General features: G+C 55.1%; 3 protein-coding genes across 5 annotated transcripts; 2 read left to right on the top strand and 1 right to left on the bottom strand.

Annotated features, from left to right (window-relative positions):
* The first annotated feature begins 324 nt into the window (after positions 1–324).
* On the top strand, positions 325–5,245 carry Cnih2 (cornichon family AMPA receptor auxiliary protein 2). Of its 3 annotated transcripts, XM_038312007.1 has the most exons (6): positions 325–405; positions 3,775–3,843; positions 4,244–4,291; positions 4,551–4,663; positions 4,768–4,911; positions 5,066–5,245. In XM_038312007.1, the coding sequence occupies exons 1-6, from the start codon at positions 325–327 to the stop codon at positions 5,091–5,093; spliced, it is 483 nt and encodes a 160-aa protein (XP_038167935.1). In that variant the 3' UTR covers positions 5,094–5,245. The 3 variants fall into 3 exon arrangements, with proteins under 3 accessions (XP_038167935.1, XP_038167943.1, XP_038167953.1); XM_038312015.1 differs by lacking the exon at positions 4,244–4,291; XM_038312025.1 differs by lacking the exons at positions 325–405; positions 3,775–3,843 and adding an exon at positions 3,855–3,869.
* Positions 5,246–6,074: 829 nt separating this feature from the next.
* On the bottom strand, positions 6,075–9,732 carry Yif1a (Yip1 interacting factor homolog A, membrane trafficking protein). Its single transcript, XM_038333107.1, has 8 exons — positions 9,503–9,732; positions 8,643–8,854; positions 8,413–8,517; positions 8,208–8,286; positions 7,118–7,175; positions 6,791–6,946; positions 6,374–6,467; positions 6,075–6,279 (listed from the first exon to the last, which is right to left on the bottom strand). The coding sequence occupies exons 1-8, from the start codon at positions 9,531–9,533 to the stop codon at positions 6,133–6,135; spliced, it is 882 nt and encodes a 293-aa protein (XP_038189035.1). The 5' UTR covers positions 9,534–9,732; the 3' UTR covers positions 6,075–6,132.
* Positions 9,733–12,750: 3,018 nt separating this feature from the next.
* Tmem151a (transmembrane protein 151A) lies at positions 12,751–17,340 on the top strand. The gene is made up of 2 exons (XM_038348961.1): positions 12,751–12,867; positions 15,071–17,340. Exons 1-2 carry the CDS (start codon positions 12,793–12,795, stop codon positions 16,400–16,402), a joined length of 1,407 nt encoding a protein of 468 aa, XP_038204889.1. The 5' UTR covers positions 12,751–12,792; the 3' UTR covers positions 16,403–17,340.
* The last annotated feature ends 4,011 nt before the right edge of the window (positions 17,341–21,351 follow it).

The raw sequence follows: 21,351 nt of genomic DNA, 5'->3' as shown, positions 1-21,351 counted from the left end.
CCCCGCCCGAGGCCGCTGCACGGCAGCCCCGCCCCCGGCTCCGCCCCGCCGGCTTCGCGGGCTGGAGAGCGAGGGAGCCGCGGGCGAGGGATCGCAGGATGAGCGTTTGGGGCCCGGGCAGCCGGCAGCGGACGCGCCCCCCGAGCCCCACGGCCCGCGCCCCGCGTCCCCCACGGCCCCGCGGCCCCGGTCCCGGACGCGCCGCCCGTGTCCCTCGAGTCCCGTGGGCCATGCCCGGCCGGCCCTAAGTGTGGGCCGGGGGGCGTCCCCTTGCGCCCAGACCCCGCGCTGGCGCCCCCCGGGCCGCCGCCCGGCGCGGGGGCCATGGCGTTCACCTTCGCAGCATTCTGCTACATGCTCACCCTGGTGCTGTGCGCCTCCCTCATCTTCTTTGTCATCTGGCACGTAAGGCTGGGCTCTCTCTGGGGGCGGGGTAGGGGGCAGTGGGCTTAGGGAGCAGGATGGGGCTGGAGCGGATGGTCTTAGTGCCCCTGGGAAACTTGAATGGCCTTTTCCACTATCCCCCATTCATTGGTTTCTGTTCGCCCCCCCATTAACATCCCCTGCTGTCGGTTCTCACCCCCAGGGCAACCCCCCTTCCTTCACCGCCCCCGCCTGTCTGTGGATATGTCAGTAGGTCCTGACCCTTTCCTTGCCTCATCCAGTCATTGGGCGGGGGGGCGGAATTCTTGATCCTTCTACATCTTCATCCACCCCCGTCTGTCCATCGGGCAGTTTGTCTGTTTCCCCCACACCCCTCCTTTGTGGGTTTTTCCAAGCAGAGTGATGGAGCCGGTTGCTATGGCAACTGCATCTGTTTACAATACCCGCATATCTTGGAACCCATTAACCCAGTCCCCTTCCGGACCCTTATCTGACCCAAGGGCCTGGTTCGAAGTAACCCCAGAAAGCTAGCCCCCACCTTGTCTCACTTTGGATAACCCTCCAGTCGTCTTTCCACTTCCCGGTTTCTTTTCTATTCCCCACACACATGCCCTTTGTCTTTCGTACCCCCCACCCCTGTCTGCTCTCACTCTGGCCTAGCCTGACTCCAGAATGGCTCTGTCTCATCCTGATGGCTTCCCCTGGGGAGGGTTCTTACCCAGTTCTCTCCTGGGCTTTTCCAAGGGTACCCTCTACCTGGTCCCTTTCTCTTCACTATAGAACTGTGAGCCTCTGGCTCACTGTTGGGGTCTCTGTGCCCCCCTTCCAGCGTCCCCTCTGCCCCATGCAGGCCCGTTTGTTGTAGCTGCCAGCGCTCTCTATTCACACCTGTGCACACCTCCCTGGCCTTGGCATATCCTCCTCCAGGGGTCCTCATATCCCACGGCCACCAGCATGCCTCCCTTCCTCCTTGCTTTAGCAAACCTAAACCTACCTCTTTCCTGCTCTGCCACTTTCTCTCTCTTCCTGGATTTGCTGACTGCTCACCAGTAGTCCTCCCGCTCCGGGAAGTCTCCCCATCTCTTCCTTTTGCCCTCCCTACTATATGAAGATCCTAAGCCCCCACGAGTATCTCCAGACCTGTGTTCTGTCTCCAACCCTGCCCCTCATCTTGCTCATCTTGATCCGAGTTTCCCAATTGCTTTTGCTTTTTTCTTTCCCTCTTCTCCCTTCTATCACCTCAGATCCATTCTGAGCTTTCTGAGCTTCCTGTCCAAGGCTCAGGGCCTTGGGCAGTCCTTTGGGAGCAGGAGAGCTTGGATCCTAAGAATTAAGAATGGGGATGCACAGGAGGTAACTAACTCCTGAAATTCAAGAAGCCCACTTCCCACTCACATCCCCTTTCTCTGGTAGGACCCCTCTTTTCAGGAGATCTCAGAGCAGCCTGCCTAGCACAGCTGCATGGCACCTGCATGGGAGTCAGGCTACATAAGACCCAGACATTGCCCTTGCAGAATGAATGCCCAGGCTGAGATGAAGTCTGCCAAGGAGCAGCACCTTTGTGTGTCAACGAACCTTTCTGGAGCCCCTACTACAAGTCAGTGTTTCCGCCTTTTAGCTGGGTCATCTTAGTTAGCTGGAGCTGTGCCCTCGTCAGTAAAATGGGCTTGTAGAATGAGGTCTGGGAGAGGAGGTGTGGGCCTCGGTTCAAAGTTGTTAAGAAATAGAACCAACCTTCTGAGCCAGGAGCCCAGGTCCTGCCTCAACCCTCAGCCCAGGCCCTACTAGTCACTAGGCAACCTTGGTGAGTGACGTGTATCAGCTGTCACAGTGGGGAATTGTTTGTTCCGGGGTGGGGGAGGGTGGGGGGGAGACGCTGAGTCAGCGCCAAGCAGCCTGGGGGGTGGGAGGCTCGACACCCTCTGCCTGCTGGTGGTGCCAGCTCTGGGGCAGACAGACGGCACCCTTCCGCCCCTGCTAGACCCCGTTGCTGTGCCTATCAGGCAGGCAGCTGCCCAGAGTCAGAGGAATTGGGGGAGGGGCTCCAGATGGCCCCAGCTCCCTCCAGGAAGCCCATGTTCTTTTCCTCTGAACCGTATGGGGTCTAGGATGTTTGGGGGTGGTGGGCCTGCTGCCTCATTCTGGGGCTAGAGGGGAAGGGAGGGAGCCCCCTCTTCCACCTGCTCCCTTCCAGTTAGGCTTCTCTGCCAGCCTGCCTCCCCCCAGGTCACCCGCAGGTCCTTCCAGGTCCACACCATCATCTCAAATATCCGCTACCTCGGGAGTTTCCCCACTCCTGAGTGCACTGCCATCCCCCGGACACCATACCAGAAGGCACTTGGGATCACCTGCCTCCTCTCCCCCTACCACACAGGCCCTTTGCAGCTGGCCGACAGCACTGCCGTGGCCACCGTCCTCCTCACTTAGACCATCGCCAACCCCTCCCTGACTGGAGCAGGCCCTTCAGTGGTCTGCTCTGAGTGTAACCAAGCGGGCGGTACTTTTAACTGGATTGCAAGTTTACCACTTAGTAGCTGTGTGGCCTTGGACAGGACACCTCACCTGCTTTCTCATCTGCAAGTCAGAAATGATAATATTAGGACTTAAGCCATAGGTTGGTGCAGGCGGTCAGTGAGCTAATAAAGCCTGCTGGGTGGATATCCTGGCTGTGGCTGTTGCCAGCTTGTGTCCCCACCAACCTGAATCTGATTGTCCCCTTTGTTGCTTTATAATCCTCTCGGACTTCCTCTACTCTTGTGGTAAAACCCGTCTTGGTTGGCCTTGCAGGACAGGCTCTGCTGACCTTCCCACCAGCCTTGCATCCTTCCCTCCCTCCCCATTCTCACACAGCCCAGCCCCATGAGCCGCTGAATGTTCTCTCAACCTTCTGTGCCTTCCTGTCTGTCATTACCCCTGCTTGGACTGTGTTCCTCCCATTTGTTCACCAAATGCTTTCTCAGTCAGCATGAACCCACCAACCTGTATGGAGTCCCACTCCATACAGGGTGCCTCCTGTACAAGAACTGTGTTCCAGCCCTCTTGGGTTTCTGTGCTCAGCATGAGGCCTGGGAGAGGAGAGACCATGTCTTGAAATGTTTGGGGAGTACAGTAGACCTTAGGATCCCATTGTCTACTGCTGTGTGAGCTTGGGCCAAGACCTGTCCTTCTGCTTGTTCACTTTGCAGTAAACTCCATATGGCAGGGTCCCCAAGTATAAATCCCTGTCCCAAGGAAGGACAGGCATGCATGTGTGTGTGTGGGGGGGGGGTTTGCCATCCAGCTCCCTCCAAGAAGCCCATGTTCTTTTCCTCTGAGCCATCTGGGGCCTGGGATGTTCGGGATGGTGGTGGGCCTGCCCCAACCCTGACAGGCACATGCCCCCACCCCCAGATTATAGCCTTTGATGAACTGCGGACTGACTTCAAGAACCCCATCGACCAGGGGAACCCAGCGCGGGCAGTAAGTGATACATGTGCTGTGCTGAGGTGTGTCCGTCTGTTTGTCTTTCTGTCACGGGTGGAAGGTGGGAATGGGGGTCGGGAAGATGGGGGTGCGATGTGGAGGGCCGGTGACGTGACCCTGTCCTTTTCCCTGTCCCGTTCTCACAAGCACCTGGAGCGGGCTTAGGGCTCGGGTTCCTCCTGGTGGGGCAGCCTTTTCCAGGCTCCGGGCCGTTGCCATGGAGATGCGGGTGAAGGCCCTTCCATGGCGACAGTCGCCATGGGGACGCGGCTGCTTGCCTGAGAGAAAGACACTGCAGAGTGTTCTGGCGCCCTCTGGCGACCACACGCAGGGCCGTGGGAGGCGCCCGGTTTCTGTTCCTCGGCCTCACTTATCTAGGCCCTTTCCTTCCCTACAGCGCGAGCGTTTGAAAAACATCGAACGCATCTGCTGCCTCCTGAGGAAGGTCAGTGTGAGGACAGGGGTCAGGGAGCTCCTAGCTAGTGCTGCCCTCACCCTCTGTAGCCCAGTGAGGGCTTCCTCTTCTCTGAGCCTGTTTGATCTACTTTGCCGCCTGGGAGGGTGGGAATTGCAAGCCAGAGAGGCCCTCTAGTTCTGAGATCACGGTGGGTTGGTACTTCCTAAACCTTATCACCCCTTTGTGCCATTGAAGCTTGGGTTGGTCCTGGCACCAGGCCACTGACCTCTCACCCTCGCTCCCCCAGCTCGTGGTCCCGGAATATTCCATCCACGGCCTCTTCTGTCTGATGTTTCTGTGTGCAGCAGAATGGGTGACCCTGGGCCTCAACATCCCCCTCCTCTTCTACCACCTCTGGAGGTGAGGGGCGGCATCTACCTGGGGGAGGTGAAGATGGAAGCAGAGCAGTATGGGGGGTCAGACCTGGGTGGCTAGAGGGGGCACTCAGACCTCCCCCACCCCAGGTACTTCCACCGTCCCGCGGATGGCTCTGAGGTCATGTATGATGCGGTCTCTATCATGAATGCTGACATCCTCAACTACTGCCAGAAGGAGTCCTGGTGCAAACTCGCCTTCTACCTGCTCTCCTTCTTCTATTACCTGTACAGGTGAGGCTTTGCCACAGCAGCTGGGAACTGGCAAGGGGGACCCCAGGCTTCAGGCCCTCTTTTTGCCCTTGAGGACTATAGATAAGCCAGGGGATGACTGGGAGGGTGGCAGACTTTCTCAGGACGCATGTTCACAGCTTCATCTCCCCCACAGTATGGTTTATACGTTGGTGAGCTTCTAAGGGTGAAGCCGGCCAGGGAGCAAGCCCAGAATGGACCGGACGCCTGTGCACCCCTAGCCCTGCCCTTCTGGCCAGAGAGGCCTCAGCCCTGGGGAGACAGGGGGCACTGGTGCCTCCAACCTCTCCACCCCCCAAACTGCTGCTGCGGGGACCCCCCCCCGCCTTCAGAGCTCTCCCCCTCCAACTAGGGCCAGGCAAAGCTCTAAACAGGGGTGGGGGCTCCTCCGCTAGCCTGCAGCTAGGCATGGCAGTTGTCCTGGAAGAGGCGGGACTTCTGGTCTTGTCCATTTCGGGAGAACTTGGGCCCTGCCGCCAGGCAGACCTTGATCTTGGAAATTCTGGGCAGCCCCCCTTGGCCCTCACCTTGAAGCTCCCCCTGCAGGTGGGGGGGCACCTGCACCAGGAATGAGCAGGCTCAATGTGGGGGCAGCCCCATTCCTAGTCTGCCCTCTCCCCTCCCCAAGCTCTCTTTCCAGCTCAGTCTCTACTTACCCAAACCCAGCCCACCCTGTCCCTTGGTCCTATTTTCTATGTTGCCTGGAGGAGTCCGGCACCCCCTCCCCAGCCATTTGTGACAAAATATGAATAAATGACTGAAAACACACAAGCCACAGTTCTGTTCTGAAAGGCTTGAATAGATGGGGTTAGGTGGGGCCCTCTGAAGGGGGTGACCTGGAGCTAAATCCCCAGCATACTGGATCTCACCCTACTAGCCCCAGGCTTCTCCAGGAGCCTCGTGGATGTGTCTAAGGCCTTGGAGGTTTCCTTGGCAGCCACTCTTCCATGCTACCTTTCCAGCTGTGTCTGATGCAAGCCTTCCAGCTGTTTTTCAAGGCAGTATAAAAGTTGCCTCCAGGATGTTCTCCCTGGACCTACCTACCCCTCTCCTAAACAACTCCAAGCTGAGTCCCCTGGACAATGCAGAGGCCCAGAGGTATTCATGGCTCCCCCTTGGGCCCCAGGAACCAGGGTCAAGCCAAGTCAAGGAAACCAAATCTTCAATGTATGGAAAAAAATCAGTGCCACCTGGGACCAGGGATCACCGGACCAGGTGGAAGGTCAGCCAGTATATGATAAGGGGCTGGAAGGCAGCTGCTCCCAGAGTCAGGTAGAGCTGGAGACGCTGCTGAGAGGCTGGGCTCCCCATGCTGTCAGGGCCCAAGGCTGCAGTCCGCAAAGAACGCACCTAGAAGAGAGGAGTGCTAAGGCCGGGCCAGGAGGGGACATGCGATCCAGAGCCAGCCCAGGGGAGGAGAAGGGAGGGACCACCCTGCACTCACAATGAAATACATAAGCGCGGATGATGTCCAGGCCAGAGCCACGTAGTAGCCGTCGCTGCCGAAGAGCAGCCCTGTGAGCACACTGAGGATCATCCTGCGGAGCAGCAATAGACTGGTGAGCATCACCAGGGCCAAGAGCCATCCAGCACCACCACCCATGACACCAGGCTGTCCTCACGGGGAACCAGACTCCAGATGGATCAGCCCCAGGACTTGAAATCCCCTTCTGTTCCTTGGGCTCCCCAAGATAACTCAAATCCTCAACCTCTTTGAAGTCACTAGCTCCGGGAGGGGACTGTTGGAGCAGAGCTGGGGTGGAGATGGGGTTGAGGCATCACCAGCGTGGCAGTGAAGGCTGCAGCTACGCAGGCTCAAAAGCTGGGGCCGCAGACCCTTCAGCTCCCCACAGGCACTCACCCCACATATTTGTAGCCGCTGTAGGCCAAGAGGTGGAAGGTACTCAGTTCACTGCGTACGGTGGCCAGGTAGAGGCCGAGAAGCAGGGCCAGCACCTCCATGAACACCCATACCAGTGCAGTGCTAGCACACAGGCCCAGCACCTCTGGGGAGAACCTGCAGCCATGGCAGAAGGTAGGTCAGAATGAGCCATCCTGGAGCAGATGTGAGGTGAGAGGCTAAGGGAAGCCCTGAGTGAGCTGGGGCCAGGCACAGAACCCGGCACCCGTTCCCTAGAGAGGAAGGAAGATAAGCTGGAAGAGAGAATAAGAAAGGGTTAGCACCAACCTTTTCTGAATGCCCAGTGCCATCCCAGCCAGCAGCACATATGTGATGAAGGCCATGGCTGCCAAGAGAGGAGGAGAAGTAGTCAGTCTGGCTTCCTCGCCCAAAGCCTCTCATTAGGCAGTCAAGCCCACCGATATCCCAGCATCTCCCATACTTCCCCCCTGAATATCCCAACATGGCTCACTCTTCGCATTCAGTTCTCCAGTGTCCTATCCGATGCACCCCTCTGACTACCCCTCCAGCTGAATACCACTGGACCACCCAGGATCATAAGCCATCACCTTCCCGCTTATTAACTGGTATGGCCACCAGAGGGCACACATTGCCACCTGTAAACTAAGTCCCTAAGAGCCATGGCTTCAACAGGAGACAGGATGACCGTACCAGCTTGTAACAGTGATCAGGAGAGGATCAAGGGATGGAACAACCCTTCCTGGCAGCTCCTCTGGACAGCCCCACCCTAGAAAATCTGCTCGTGGGTGTCCTCTGAGCCTGACCCTGATTAGCCAACAAGACAGAGAAGAATGAGGTGCAGAGGCTATGTAGCTAGCCCGACAGGTGCCATGGAACAGGCAGCTGTGAGAATCCAGAAGGGAGAAAGCATTTGCTCCAGGGGTCAGGTTTCCTGGTGGGGGGTGGGGGTGGGCACACACGCTGGAGCAGGCCTCAGCGGACAGGGTAATAATAACAAACAACAGCGAGCATTTATTGTGTGGTGTGTCTCCTTTACGCCAGGTGGAATGCACAGCACACATCGTCTCCCTGGCTCTCCATGACAATTCTCTGAAGTAGAAGCCATTGTTTGTCTTGCTGAAAGAACCAGCCTAAAGTCCAATAGCTGGAAGCAGCCAGGCCAGGTAACCTAGCATTCCAGACTTGAAAGAGACAGGGTCCAAAGGCAAAAAGGCATTATGGAAACATCAAGGTCCCATTCAGGAAGTTTCCTACTGGTCACCCTGTCACCTGGTATCTAGCAACAGTCACACATGAACACACCAGGAATGGAGGCTGGGTCATTAGTTGAGTCTCCTTCCTAATGATGCTTCAAGGTACAAGTACCCGTGTCCCCAAGCCCACATCAGAGACTCACTGGGGATATAGAGGTCAGGAGCGTTGAGGTCTTTCCGTGGAGGCAGAGGCACATCATGACTGTATTGCATTCTCCAGTTCTAGCAGTGGCAGGGGTCAGGTAAGCAGGAGAAGGGGAAAACAAGAGGAGAAAGGGGTTGAGGCCTGAGGATCAGGTTATCCGAAAGTGCGGAGAGATTTGCCAGCTCACCTGGTGGGAAGCTCACCTGATGTGTGTAGGGGAAGACCAACAGTCCTAGCTTCCTGGCTACATAGGCTGTGTCCACAGCAAAAAAATACTTGAGTTTGTTCACAGAGACAAAGCGGTGCAGCTGGAAGTAGAGAAAAGAGACTGCAGATGTGTTCCCAGAGGCTGTGTGGGGAATCGAGTGGAGGCCTGTGACATCCCAACCCTTGCCAGAAATCCTGTATCCCTTTCCCTGAGCACAGGCCACACCTCTTTGTGCACTATGTCCTTCCCTTGGGATGCTATGGAGCTGCCATAGGCCATAGCCATATTGGCCATTGGGTCTCCAAGCAGGTTGTTGACATTGAAGGCTACATCAGCTCCTGAGGCTGGGTATCCACCTGGTTGGCTGGAATAGCCACCACTTGTATCATCAAAGAGAGGAGGAGGATCTGGAGCTGCCCGGGTCCTGTGCTTGGAACCTGCAGGTGTGGGAGTACCAAAGTAGGTAACAGAAATACTGAGCAAGAACCCAAACCATTGCCCCAGGATGAGAAGCTGTGCATAGGTCCTGGGACACGAAACAATGGTTGAGGAGAAGTCAGGATGCATTTTTAGAAAGATCTCCTATCCTTTTGGAGCAATCCTTTACTACATGCCGGTGTGGGGTTAGGCGCACCTAGAAGTGGCTGTCCACTTGGGATTTCTGGGAAGTCTCGCAAGGGAGATGATCCCTGAATATTTAGAGAGTGAACAGATGTTTGCTTGAGTACGATCACCGGAAAGACATCCCTTAACACAGGTAGAAAAGTCAACACTGGCTACTCAGAGTTCCTGGACAGTGGTCAGGAATGCTGCCAGAGTTTAACAGAGAAGGAAGTTCTGGAGGCGAGGCCGGTTCATGTAGAGACTTGGGGATCTCAGTAGTGCTATCGCCGCCTAATCTCAGGATTGGCCAGCAAGGGCGAAGTCCAGGACACGCTGTAGTGTGGCAGGGCAGGAACCTGAGAGACATTCCCCTCCCTGGACAGCAGTCACCGCAAGCCATCTCCCTCCGGGCGAGTGGGTCTCGCAGGGGATTTGGCACCCTGCTGCCAGGCCGCGCCCCGCCCTCCCCATTCCTCACGCACCGTGGGCTCCGTATCCCGAGTGATAAGCCATGGCCAAGACGATCGCTCTACCCAAGGGCAGGCTGCGCTGAGTCGGGTACAAACACTACTGAAACAGCTGCTTCTCTGGCCCAGAACTGACCGAAGTTACACGACAGCCAGACACGTCCCAGGGCTGGCCGATCTCAGCCGCCATGTACGGGGCGTCACAGTCCGCTGTCTACCATTGGCCTTTCGGAGGAGCCGATTATTCCCCCCCCCCCACACTCCCAATTGGCTACTAGTGTGCCTTAGTCCAATCGGATTTGGTTATATTCAACTTCCGATAGGTAGGGGGCGGAGCTATTCAAGACGGTCTCCGATTGAGTAGGAGGCTTGCTAATTCGCGGCACAACCAGCCAATAGGTGGAAAGGATTTGTAACTTAGTTCCGCGTCTGCGCCTAGGGACGCTTGACGCTCCTTGCCACGACTACGCCGGTAGGAAGATGGAGCTCCGGATCGACACAGCTAGCCAGGATTCAGAGCTGCCTCCGCCGCAACGCAGTCCAGGAGGAATTTGGCAGTCGGTCAAGCTCTGACCGATCACTGCCCGCCCTCTTGTGCTCTCTTTCCTCCAATTCACTCGTTCCTGTAGCGGAATGTCGCGGTGTTGCCCGCGAGTGACAGCGCGGTCCAGAACCCTAAAACGCTGACTCCTCCTCCGGCCTCCCACTCCTTTCGGAGCAGGTGCTGTCCGTTAGCTGGTGCTGAAAAATACCATTTAGCGTCCGACGCTCTACTGCTCTTCTGCAAGGGTCTCTGCTGGGAGGGTTTGGGATCGCACTCAATATATCATGCGCGCGGGTGTACACACACGCACGCATGCACGCACGGGGCAGGGGACAGAAATTGAGACCCAGAAGATCCGAAATTCCGGAGATCTGGTGATTTACATGGGGCAGGAATCCACACTGAGCCTTGTCCCATTGCTTTCTCCAGTGGTCCGGTGGATTTGGGAGGCAGAAGTGTGCTGATCCTGACCCTGAGGTGCAGTCGGAACTCCTTAGTCACCACCGGTCCTCGGAACTCAAAGTGAGGCCCTTAATCCATGCTCTTAGTCTCCCACCCAGGTTGTAAGCAGTCCCACCCTTACAGGAGACAGTCTTCAAGGGCCCCTTTCTGGCGGACTTGTTCTCCAGAGAGCACCACACGCCCTCTGATCCTTGCAGTTGATTAGCTACTTAAGTGTTCAGTTACATAAGGTGAGACCTTCCTGCTCCCCAAACTCAGTCCATGAAGGTCTAACTGCTGCTTTTGCTCCTCCACTCGGGATACCCGTTCCCATCTTATCAGTTTGTCCAGAGCCTTTAAGAGTCACATTAGCCTTCATGTGAGGTGGCTCAGCAGACGGTCAATCCCGAGGACCTAAGTTCAATTCCCAGACCCTACATAGTGGAAGAAGAGAATCAACTCCAGAAGGTCGTCCTCTGTGCATTGTGCTTAAAGTGCTCCGCTTCACATACATCCCCTCCAGAGAGAGATACACGAAATAAATTTAAAACGTGGTTACATTTTAGGTAGGGGGATCAGTTTAGCTCTTACAGAGGGATAAAGCTCTTACAGAGGCCAGACTCAGGCCTCTGGCCCTCCCATCTTTAGCCAGACTTTCCCCTGGATAACTTCTGTGAGGACAAGGACTTTCCACATCTATCTATGTCCTCCTAGAGTCCAAGAACACTCATTACACTAGAAGCTAGCCAGCAAACATCTGTGCCCACTAAACAAGCAAACAAATGGGGCGGTTGGAGAGATGGCTCAACAGTTAAGAGCACTGTTTGCCTGGGTTGGATTCCCATCATCCCGTAGCGGCTCACAGTCATCTCTAACTCCAGCTCCAGGAGATCCAACACTCTCTTTTGGCCTGTGTGGGCACTGCATTCATGTGGTACACAAACATGCAAAAAGGCAAAACACCCATAGAGGCAAAATAACAATTTAAAAAATAAACACAAGGGGCTGGAGAGATGGCTCAGTGGTTAAGAGCACTGGCTGCTCTTCCAAAGGTTCTGAGTTCAATTCCCAGCAACCACATGGTGGCTCACGACCATCTGTAATGAGGTCTGGTGTCCTCTTCCGGCATGCAGGCATACATGTAGGCAGAATATTGTATACGTAATAAATAAATAAATAAAATATTTTTAAAAATAAACACAAAATAAGTAGCTAAACAAATAATAAATCGGGATGATGGTGGCACATGCCTTTAATCCCAGCATTCAGGAGGCAGAGGCAATTATGCCTCTGAGTTTGAGACCAGCCTGATCTACAGTGCGAGTTCCAGGACAGCCAGGGCTACACAGAGAAACCAAGTCTCAAAAAAAAATAGTAATAATAAATAAAAAGCACAAAACAGTCCTTTATATCTGTTACCATCTTCTAATGCTCAAACAGTCATGGAGTTACCCTTTGTTCAAACACACAATGAAGAGCCCACCTAGCTTACAGCTCCCTCTGTCCTACCCATTAATTATCTAGATTGGGGGCAAGGTCCAGACCCAAGCCTGGGTGAGGAACCCAGCCCCCTGAGGGCGAAGGAGGAGTACTGGGGCCTTATGCATCTGGGAAAAGGCTGTCCCATTCAGGGCAGAACCTATTCGCCTGCCTGATCTGAGAAGAATAGTGAATTTAATCCAACACTTTTCCATCTCCATTTCTCAGATAGAAAAGCTGAGTTTAGGGGTGAAATATGCTGGTCAAAGGTCGTGCAGCCTAGAGTTCCTGGTGCCCTAGCTCCAGCCCTCCAGCCGCAAACAGAGTCCAGCGAATAAAACTAATCTTTCCCTTCTGAGTATTAACAAGCAAAGCTTCTGGGGTGGAGTCTGGGTGGGCTTATAGCGCTTGGCCCATTCCCTAGAGAGGGGCCCGGCGGGCGCCCACCCACCTGCAGAATCACCTGCCTCATTACGCAGCTGGGGAGACTCGGGCACCATAGAGCAAGGACTCGCCCAAGGTCGCAAGTGCGAGCTCGGCCAGAGAAGCCAGGCGTCCGGCGGCCCAGATTGGGCTTCCCAGAGGCGAGGGGCGCCCGCGGTGCCAGGCACGGCCAGCGGCGCCGCCGGTGCCGCGGGGGCGGGGTCAGCGGAGGGCGGGGCGCCGGGCACCGCGGCCGCCAACGCCGCCGCGCTCGGGCTGTGCTCCGGCTGGGCTCGGCGCACTCCTCAGCGGCCGCCGAGCCGAGCGGACGCCCCTCGGGGCAGCGCCGCAGCCCTCCGCGCCCCACCGCTTATCATGCCCGGGGCTCGGGCCCGGCAGCCGGAGCAGCCAGGACACCATGCCGGAGGGCGAAGGTGGCGACTGCGGGGAGGTGCCCGCACTCATTCCGGACAGCGAGCCGCTGCGGGAGGAGGTACAGGCGGCGTGTGGTGGGAACAGAGCCAGGGCTGGAGAGAGGTGAAGGGGACCAGTGGAGGGACGAACCCCAGAGGGGGATTGAGAAGGAAAGTCCCTGAGCCCCTCCAGCAATGACGTCATTGGGGAGGCAGCGTTCTGGCTGGGGTCGTGGTTTCGGGGTCCGCGTAGGTCAGGACAGGAATGGTTGAGCAGGAATGTAGGGGAGACCTGGGCCCTCGGCGCCCCCTCAACCATCCTCTTCGGTCCTGTGACGTCAGCGCCTGTGGCCCCCACGCGTCCCTGTTCCAGAGCGCAGCCTGGGATGCTGTCCCCGACTGTTAGGGCCTTGGGGTCAGGTCCCCAGTCCTGCCCGGTTGCTCACGAGGTGTCGGGCGGTGCCTGCAATGCAGCAGCTGTAGCACGGACTGGGGGTGGGGGAGGGAAGAAGGGAAGAGAAGGGAGCGGCTGCTGATACCCTTCTCTCCCCCACCCCCAGGTGAGGACTGAGGGTTCACTCCAGTGGCTGAGATCCCCAGAGCCCATCCTCGACTCTGGCCAGGAGGATGTGCCAAGTGTAGGATGGATAGGTGGTAGCGTGGAAAGCAGGATGGCCAGCGGTCTGTGTGTGTAAGTGGATGGAATGTGCTTGTGTGTGTGGTGTGTGTGAGACAGATCCGGTTGTGTGTTCCCTGTAGCTTCAGTAGGGACATATGTACCCTGCAGTCAGGTGAGGCTCTGGTGGGTTCCTTGCCTTGGGTCTTCTTCACTCAAGAGTGTGGGTGTGTATGATTTCATGCTGTGCCTCTTTAGCGTGTGGCTAAGTGTGGGCTGTGGGTGTCAGGTTGCTATAGGGTAGGGTAGATGTGCACTGTGGTCAGGTGGGGGTCTTATGTGTCTGGATGACTGTGTGTAATATGTATGTACATGTGTGTCCTGTGGTGAAGTGATAGCGTGTCTGAGTATACCTTGTGCTCTGAAAACAGGCAAGGGTCTGTTGTTTCTTGTATGAGGGATGCTGTTCCTTTGCAGTGGGTGGGTCTGTGATGAGCATGTGTTGGGGGTGTGGGTGGGTGGGTGTGTGCACCTGGCTGGGACAGGTCTAGGTGGCAGAATGCACCTATAAATTTGATACAAGTGGGAGCAGGCTGCCCTGGATGGGACTGAGGGCTGTCCCTTCTCCTCTTAGACCTCTCAAGGCATGGTAGGACTGAGTAGGTGACATCTACACCTTCCACCTCCTCTCTTCCAGTCCCCCTTCCTCTTTCCCTTCCCTTTCTATTGACCCCAGAGCTGAGGTGGCCAGGCTGTCAGCCCTACCAGCCATGGAAGATGTGCCAAGCCTCTGGGTCAAGAAGTAGTATGTGGTGTCCAGTGGCTTGTGTTCCATCCATCTCTCCCTTCAGCACAGAGTGCAGGGTGGCCCTCCATCTGCTCCCAGCCCTGAGACTCATACTTCCTCTCTCTCTCTCTCTCTCTCTCTCTCTCTCTCTCTCTCTCTCTCTCTCTCTCTCTCTCTCTCTCTCTGTGCTTATGTATGTCTCTCTCACTTAACAGCCTCTCCCAAGTCTCCTGCCATCCCTAGTGGAACAAGGGACCAATGGGAGTCGCAGGGTAGCAGCAAAAGTGTTTATTCCCAGGGCTAGACCCTATGCTAGCAAATTCCCACATGTGATCTCTCTGCATCTTCAACAACCAGATGTATGAAATGAGGAAACAGCGCTAAAGTAGAGTTGTCTGCCCAAGCCACTGAAGAGCTGGCACCCCCAGAGCTGCTGTATATAGCCGTCTCCATAGTCCACCCCCCCCCTCTCTCTCTCTCACACACACACACACACACTGCTCCCTGCCACATCAGCCTCTCAGACCAACAGGACCAAAATCCAGACCCAGAGAGGGTAAAAATGTGGCCAAATGCACACAGCAAATTAGAAACAGAGCAGGAACTACCAGAAGTCATATTTCTCAGTAGTGACGAGGAGGGGGTCGTTTCTTTTCCATTGTGCTCTTACGGGGGTAGGAGGTTCCTGACTGAGAGACAGCAGGGCACAGAGGGAGGCAGGCTCTAAGCAGATAGACAAGGTTTGCTACTGTGAGGCTTGAAGAACAGCTCAATCACTGGAAGCCTCAGTTTCTTCTATGAAGTGGGTCCTAGGGTACCTCCTCCTTCACAGCAGTGGTGCCCACTGACATGTGCCTCTCCTTCTCTGCCCACCCTGCAGCAGCGGCCCCTGAAGCAGTCCCTGGGAGGCTCTCTGTGTCGAGAGTCTCACTGGAAGTGCCTGCTCCTCACACTGCTCATCCATGCCTGTGGGGCTGTGGTGGCCTGGTGTCGCCTGGCCACTGTGCCTCGCCTGGTCCTGGGGCCTGAGGCAGCCTTGGCTCGTGGGGCTGGCGGTCCACCGCCCACCTACCCAGCCAGTCCCTGCTCTGATGGCTACCTGTACATCCCATTGGCCTTCGTCTCCCTCCTCTACCTCCTCTACCTGGCAGAGTGCTGGCACTGTCATGTGCGGTCATGCCAGGCGCCTCGCACCGATGCCAACACCGTGCTTGCCCTGATCCACCGGCTGCAGCAGGCTCCGCCCTGTGTCTGGTGGAAGGCCACCAGCTACCACTATGTGCGACGCACTCGCCAGATCACCCGCTACCGCAATGGGGATGCCTACACCACCACACAGGTCTACCATGAAAGGGCAGACAGTCGCACAGCTCGGGGTGAGTTCGACTACACTGCACATGGTGTCCGTGATGTCTCCAAGGAGCTTGTGGGCCTGGCAGACCATGCAGCCACACGGCTGCGTTTCACCAAGTGCTTCAGCTTCGGCAGTGCTGAGGCCGAGGCCTCATACCTCACACAGAGGGCTCGCTTCTTCAGTGCCAATGAGGGCCTGGATGACTACCTGGAGGCCCGCGAGGGCATGCATCTGAAGGATGTGGACTTCCGTGAGTCCCTCATGGTCTTCGCAGACCCCCGCAGCCCACCCTGGTATGCCCGAGCCTGGGTTTTCTGGCTGGTGTCCGCGGCCACACTGTCCTGGCCACTGCGCGTGGTGGCAGCCTATGGGACAGCCCACGTACACTACCAGGTGGAGAAGCTTTTCGGTGCCAGCTCACCGCCCCCAGGGGCTGTGCCCAGCGGGCCACCACTCTCTCGAGTGGCCACCGTGGACTTCACAGAGCTTGAGTGGCACATCTGCTCCAATCGGCAACTGGTGCCCAGCTACTCGGAGGCTGTGGTCATGGGTGCCAGCTCCGGGGCCTACCTGAGAGGCTGCCAGCGCTGCCGCCGCTCAGTCAGCAGCAACTCCCTGCCTCCTGCCCGGCCCAGTGGGCCTCGCCTGCCCTTCAGCCGCAGTCGCCTCTCACTGGGTGCTGGGGGCCGGGCCACCCCAGGGGTCTTCCGCAGCTTGAGTGGAGGTCCCTTGGGACGCAGAGGGGAGGACACTGAGCCTCTGGAAAGTCCTCCATGCTATGAGGATGCCCTTTATTTCCCGGTGCTCATTGTCCACGGGGACAGCGGCTGCCGGGGAGATGGGCAGGGTGCACTCTGAGGTACCCGCCCCCTACAGCCCCAGAACACCCCTCTCTCTTCACCATCTCACCATGGGCTCAGATGTCTGAATAATTCTCAAAAACAGGAAAGAAAACAGATAGCCATGCACAAGGGGCGGGAGTGGGGTGGGATCCTTAGACTAACATGCAGTTACTTGTGGTCCTTTGAGGGGAAGTCAATGCCACCTAAACTGAGTCTGTGATCTGTCCCCAGCATGGCCCCCCCAACCATCACCATGCTCTCCTGTAATAGCAGATGATGCTGGGCAGGGAGAGAGGCATCCAGAGAGACTGGGATGAGGAAGAGACCTGGGCAAAGCTGCCTGCCTCTCTGCCATGGCTGAGCTACATGGGGAGCCCTCCAGCAATATAGAAGCACAAACTGGTGGCCTGGGGCCATGCCCAGCAGGGATGGCTGTCCTGAAGCTGGACAGCTGGCTGTGGCCACCCCACAGCTTGGTCCCCTGCCCACCAGAGTTCTCTTCCTCCTCTGCTGCATCCTTCTCAACTGCCCTCCAGCCTCTGCTCAGGGCAAGTGCCCTGTTTGTTCCCAGGCCCTAAGGTGCAGTTCCTTCACAAAGCCCAGTTCTCAGAGCACAGACTTACCCTCTTGCCCCCACCTTGGTCTCCCTGATTCTTGCTGCACCTTCACCACATTCTGCTTCCCTTGTGATCCAGCGTTCCCTATTCCAATCCTCATCACAGCTAGTCCCAGCATCCTAAAATTCATACCTGTCTCTGTCAGTCGCACAATACCCTAGCCTTGTCTCCACCATTCCCCCAGGTTTCTCTGCTCTTCACCTTCTAGGTGATCCACAGGATGTAGGAGCATAGGGCATCCGAGGGGCTCTGCCCTGGCCACAGCCTTTTGGACGATGCCTTTGCCTTGTCTTGAAAGCCCCTGCTTCTTCCATCCATGGAGCCTGTCCTGGGGACACCATCCCTCCCTAGGGAAAACAGAATAGTCCTTTCCCTTCCAACTGGGGATTCCACCCCCTCTCAGGGGCTGGTGGGGTGGGGGGGGGGGGGACAGAGAACATTAAATAAAGTTATGAAACAGGAAAACAGGAAAGGTTTCCCATGTGCATTCCTGGGTGATGGGTCCAAGGCCACCACTGCAAGACCATTGGGCTACACTGAGTCAGGTGCAGTGGTGGATTCAGGGAGGAGACCCAGAGTGGCTTTTAGCATTCAGATAAAGAGTGGGAACCTTCCTGCCTCGCTCAGCACCTCTAAGACTCGGCTTTGAGTAGCTAACTGCACTCAACCCCAATATTGGAAACCGATTACATCTTATGAATTGTTCCAAATGACTACTCTTCCAGCCAGGTGGCAAATGCAAATCTGCTGGGCATGCAGAGTTCTAAGGAAGTGAGGTCTAGTTCCCACTGTGGGAGAAATACAGTTCCTTTGGTGGCTACTGATCATTCTGGGGCAATGGATGCTGAGCAGGTTGGGGGACACAAGGCTGGAACCAGGGCAAGCCAGATTGAGATCTAAAGAAAAAGAATAAAGAACAAAGGAAGGGCCTCAGCACCAGAAAGGATCTGGGCAAAGTATCAACATTATATGTATAGTTGTTTGGGACATCTACTGCGCAGGAGCGCTGGGCTGGGGGAGAAGCAGAAGTGCAATCAGTTCCCCAGAACCTGGCACTGAGTAGCATGGGGAAAGTAGAAGCAAAGATCCGTGGCTCCAAACCAAACACCAGAATCTGTTTTTAAACTGGGGCAAACTGGAGCCATGGCAAGTGGCTGAGAAGGGGAGAGGCAAGGCTCTACATGAAGAGCTTGGCCAAAGTCCTGCTACGTGGAATGGGAGTGTAGCTCAGTGGGTGGAGTGCTTGCTTAGCATGCAAGAGGCTCTGAGTTCCAGCCCTAAAACTGAATAGCAATTGTGATTATACGGGCCTATCATTCGGTGTTCAGAAGGTAGAGGCAGAGGGATTGGAAGTCCAAGGTCATCCTCAGCTACATATGGAGTTCAAGATCAGCCTGGGATACCTGAGTCTCCATATAATAAACAAACAGCTGAAGTAGAAAACCTTACAGTATCCAAACCATCAAGAAGGCTTCCCAGGGGAGGCTCTGTCCTCTCTCATTCTCCACTGATACCACAGCCGCCATCTGCCCACTGGCTGGCTCTTCTCTCTTCCTCAACAGTAGAAGTCCAATTGTACCTTAGATGGCAATGACCCAACCAAAAGACAGGTCTATCCTCCTTGCATATGCGGAATGACATGATTCTAAGACACAAGCAAAGAGTGAGAAGGGACTTTCCAAAGATGCCCTGTGGAAAAGACCACACTGGAAAAGGCTGCTGTTGTCTTTTTTGCTGCATCCTGCATTCACATCGGAATGCATAGGTGAGGGTTGAAACTCGAGCAGTTGCCTTGGATCTGGAAGTGACCTTGAAAATTGCAGCCCCGTGCAGAGAGTAGTCAGGTCAAGTAAAAGATCTTGGGTTTCAGCCGGGCGGTGGTGGCGCACGCCTTTAATCCCAGCACTCGGGAGGCAGAGGCAGGCGGATCTCTGTGAGTTCGAGGCCAGCCTGGTCTACAAGAGCTAGTTCCAGGACAGGTTCCAAAGCCACAGAGAAACCCTGTCTCGAAAAACCAAAAAAAAAAAAAAAAAAAAAAAAAAAAAGATCCTGGGTTTCTACTGGCACAATAGGGTTCCCAAATTCAGTGAAAAAGCAGCAAAATGTTAGTTTAAGTCCCTATTTTCCCCTTATTTCTATTGCCAACAGCCTTTATTAATTATCTGACTTTAAGAAACTGTGATCCTTGCCCTCTCTTCCGGCTGCTGCGGGTCAAGAATTCAGTCAAGGCACAATGAAGACTCGCTCTCTCTGCCTACATAGAAGACTTCCTCTGGAGGACTCGGAGTCAGTCTGAGTTGCTCTGAGGTTCCATCATGCACAGGTCTGACAAAGGGGTCAAGGGATCAGCTAAAGATGTTGGTGAGACCAGCCTCTCATGGCCTCCTGTTTCTGCCCACTGAGAGGAAACTTACACCGTCCAGTGTAAATACACTCCTAATGCTATAAATCACCCAGTCTGTGATGTTCAGTGATAGCAACATAAATCAGTCCAACTGGGTGATGGTGGCGCACACCTTTAATCCCAGCACTCAGGAGGCAGAGGCAGGTGGATGTCTGAGTTTGAAGCCAGCCTGGCCTACAGAATGAGTTCCAGGACAGCCAAGGCTACATAGAGAAATTTGTCTTAAAAAAAAAAAAAAAAAAAAAAAATTCGACCTGTCTGTTTCCCCAGAGAACCTGGGAACACAATGGCAGGAGTACTAGGGCTCACTGGAAGCCCTGGCAGTGTTCTGAGAGCCTCTCAGCAGCACAGTAGGGTAGACAACAAATCCACATCTTCAGCCTGGTCCTCTGTCTAGAGTCGCAGATGCCAGTGTCCACGTGTCTTGGGCAATCCAGGGATAACCTCTAAACACTTCGAACTCAGCATTGGCAAGCAGGCTGTCTGAGTCAGCCCTCATGATTCAAGTGCATATTCCACTTAGGCCTCATCACCTCTCAGCACTGCTATGCTGTAAATCAAAATTCAGCATGTGTTAGGGAAGCCACAGCACAAACCATGATACCTCACTAGATTGGCTCCCTAAGCTCCCACCTCAATAAATGACATCACCCAGGGGGGTAAGTCAAAACTCAGAAGCCAAGGCTGGAGTGGTGGCTCAGTGTTAACAGCACTCACCAAGTTTGACTCTCAATGCTCATAGCCAGCGAGTGACTCATAATCACCTCTAACTCCAATTTCTGGGGCTATGACCCCCATCTTCTGCCCCCAGTCATACTGCATTCATGTGAATCAGACCACACAGAGTCATACATGTAACACCCATATATTTAAAAGTCAAAAATCTTTTGAAAATATTGGGAGATGGTGACACAGGGCAGATCTCTGAGTTCGATGCCAGCCTGGTCTACATAGCAAGTTCCAGGACTACACAGAGAAACCCTGTCTCTAAATAAATAAATAAAACCCTCAGAAGCCTTCATCAGCCCTTCCTCTCCTTCACATCAGCCCATCCCTGGGTCCTGCTCAGATCTGCATGCTCTCTGTTCTCAGCCCAGTTCCACCACTGCTGTGGCCAGGCCAGAGTTTCTACTGTCTCTCGTGGTAGTAGTTTTTTTTTTCTTAAATTTATTTATTTATTATGTATACAATATTCTGTTTGTGTGTATGCCTGCAGATGGTTGTGAGCCACCATGTGGTTGCTGGGAATTGAACTCAGGACCTTTGGAAGAGCAGGCAATGCTCTTAACCTCTGAGCCATCTCTCCAGCCCCCTCGTGGTAGTAGTTTTATGTTAACATAAGCTAGAGTCATTTTGGAAATCTCAACTGAGACTGTGCCCCCACCAGATATCTATAGTGCATTTTCTTTTTTTTTAATATTTATTTATTTATTATGTATACAATATTCTGTCTGTGTGTATGCCTGCAGATGGTTGTGAGCCATTATGTGGTTGCTGGGAATTGAACTCAGGACTTTTGGAAGAGCAGGCAATGCTCTTAACCTCTGAGCCATCTCTCCAGCCCTATAGTGCATTTTCTTGCTTAATGATTGACGTGGGAGGGCCCAGCCCACTGTGGGCAGTGCCACCCCTGGCTGGTGGTCCTGGGTGCTATAAGAAAGCAGATGAGAAGCCATGGGGAGCAAGCCAGTGAGCAGCACCCTCCAGGGCCTCGGCTTCAGTTCCCACTTCTAGGCTTCTGCCCTGCTTGACCTTCCTGCCCAGACCCCCTTTAATGGCAAAGTGAGACCTGAAAGTTGTAAGCTGAAATAAACTCTCTCCTCCCCAACCTGCTTGGGTCAAGGCATCTTCATCACAGGAACAGAAGCCTGACTAGGACACCCAGCAGTGCCCCAGCTTGTCTTACTTTATGAATTTGTGCTGCTCTCTTCTCAGGCCCCTGTC

The sequence above is a fragment of the Arvicola amphibius genome, chromosome 1 (assembly GCF_903992535.2).
Source record: "Arvicola amphibius chromosome 1, mArvAmp1.2, whole genome shotgun sequence".
Lineage (NCBI taxonomy): Eukaryota > Metazoa > Chordata > Mammalia > Rodentia > Cricetidae > Arvicola > Arvicola amphibius.
Note: the sequence above shows the minus strand (reverse complement) of the source record. Positions and strands in the feature narration are given on the sequence as shown.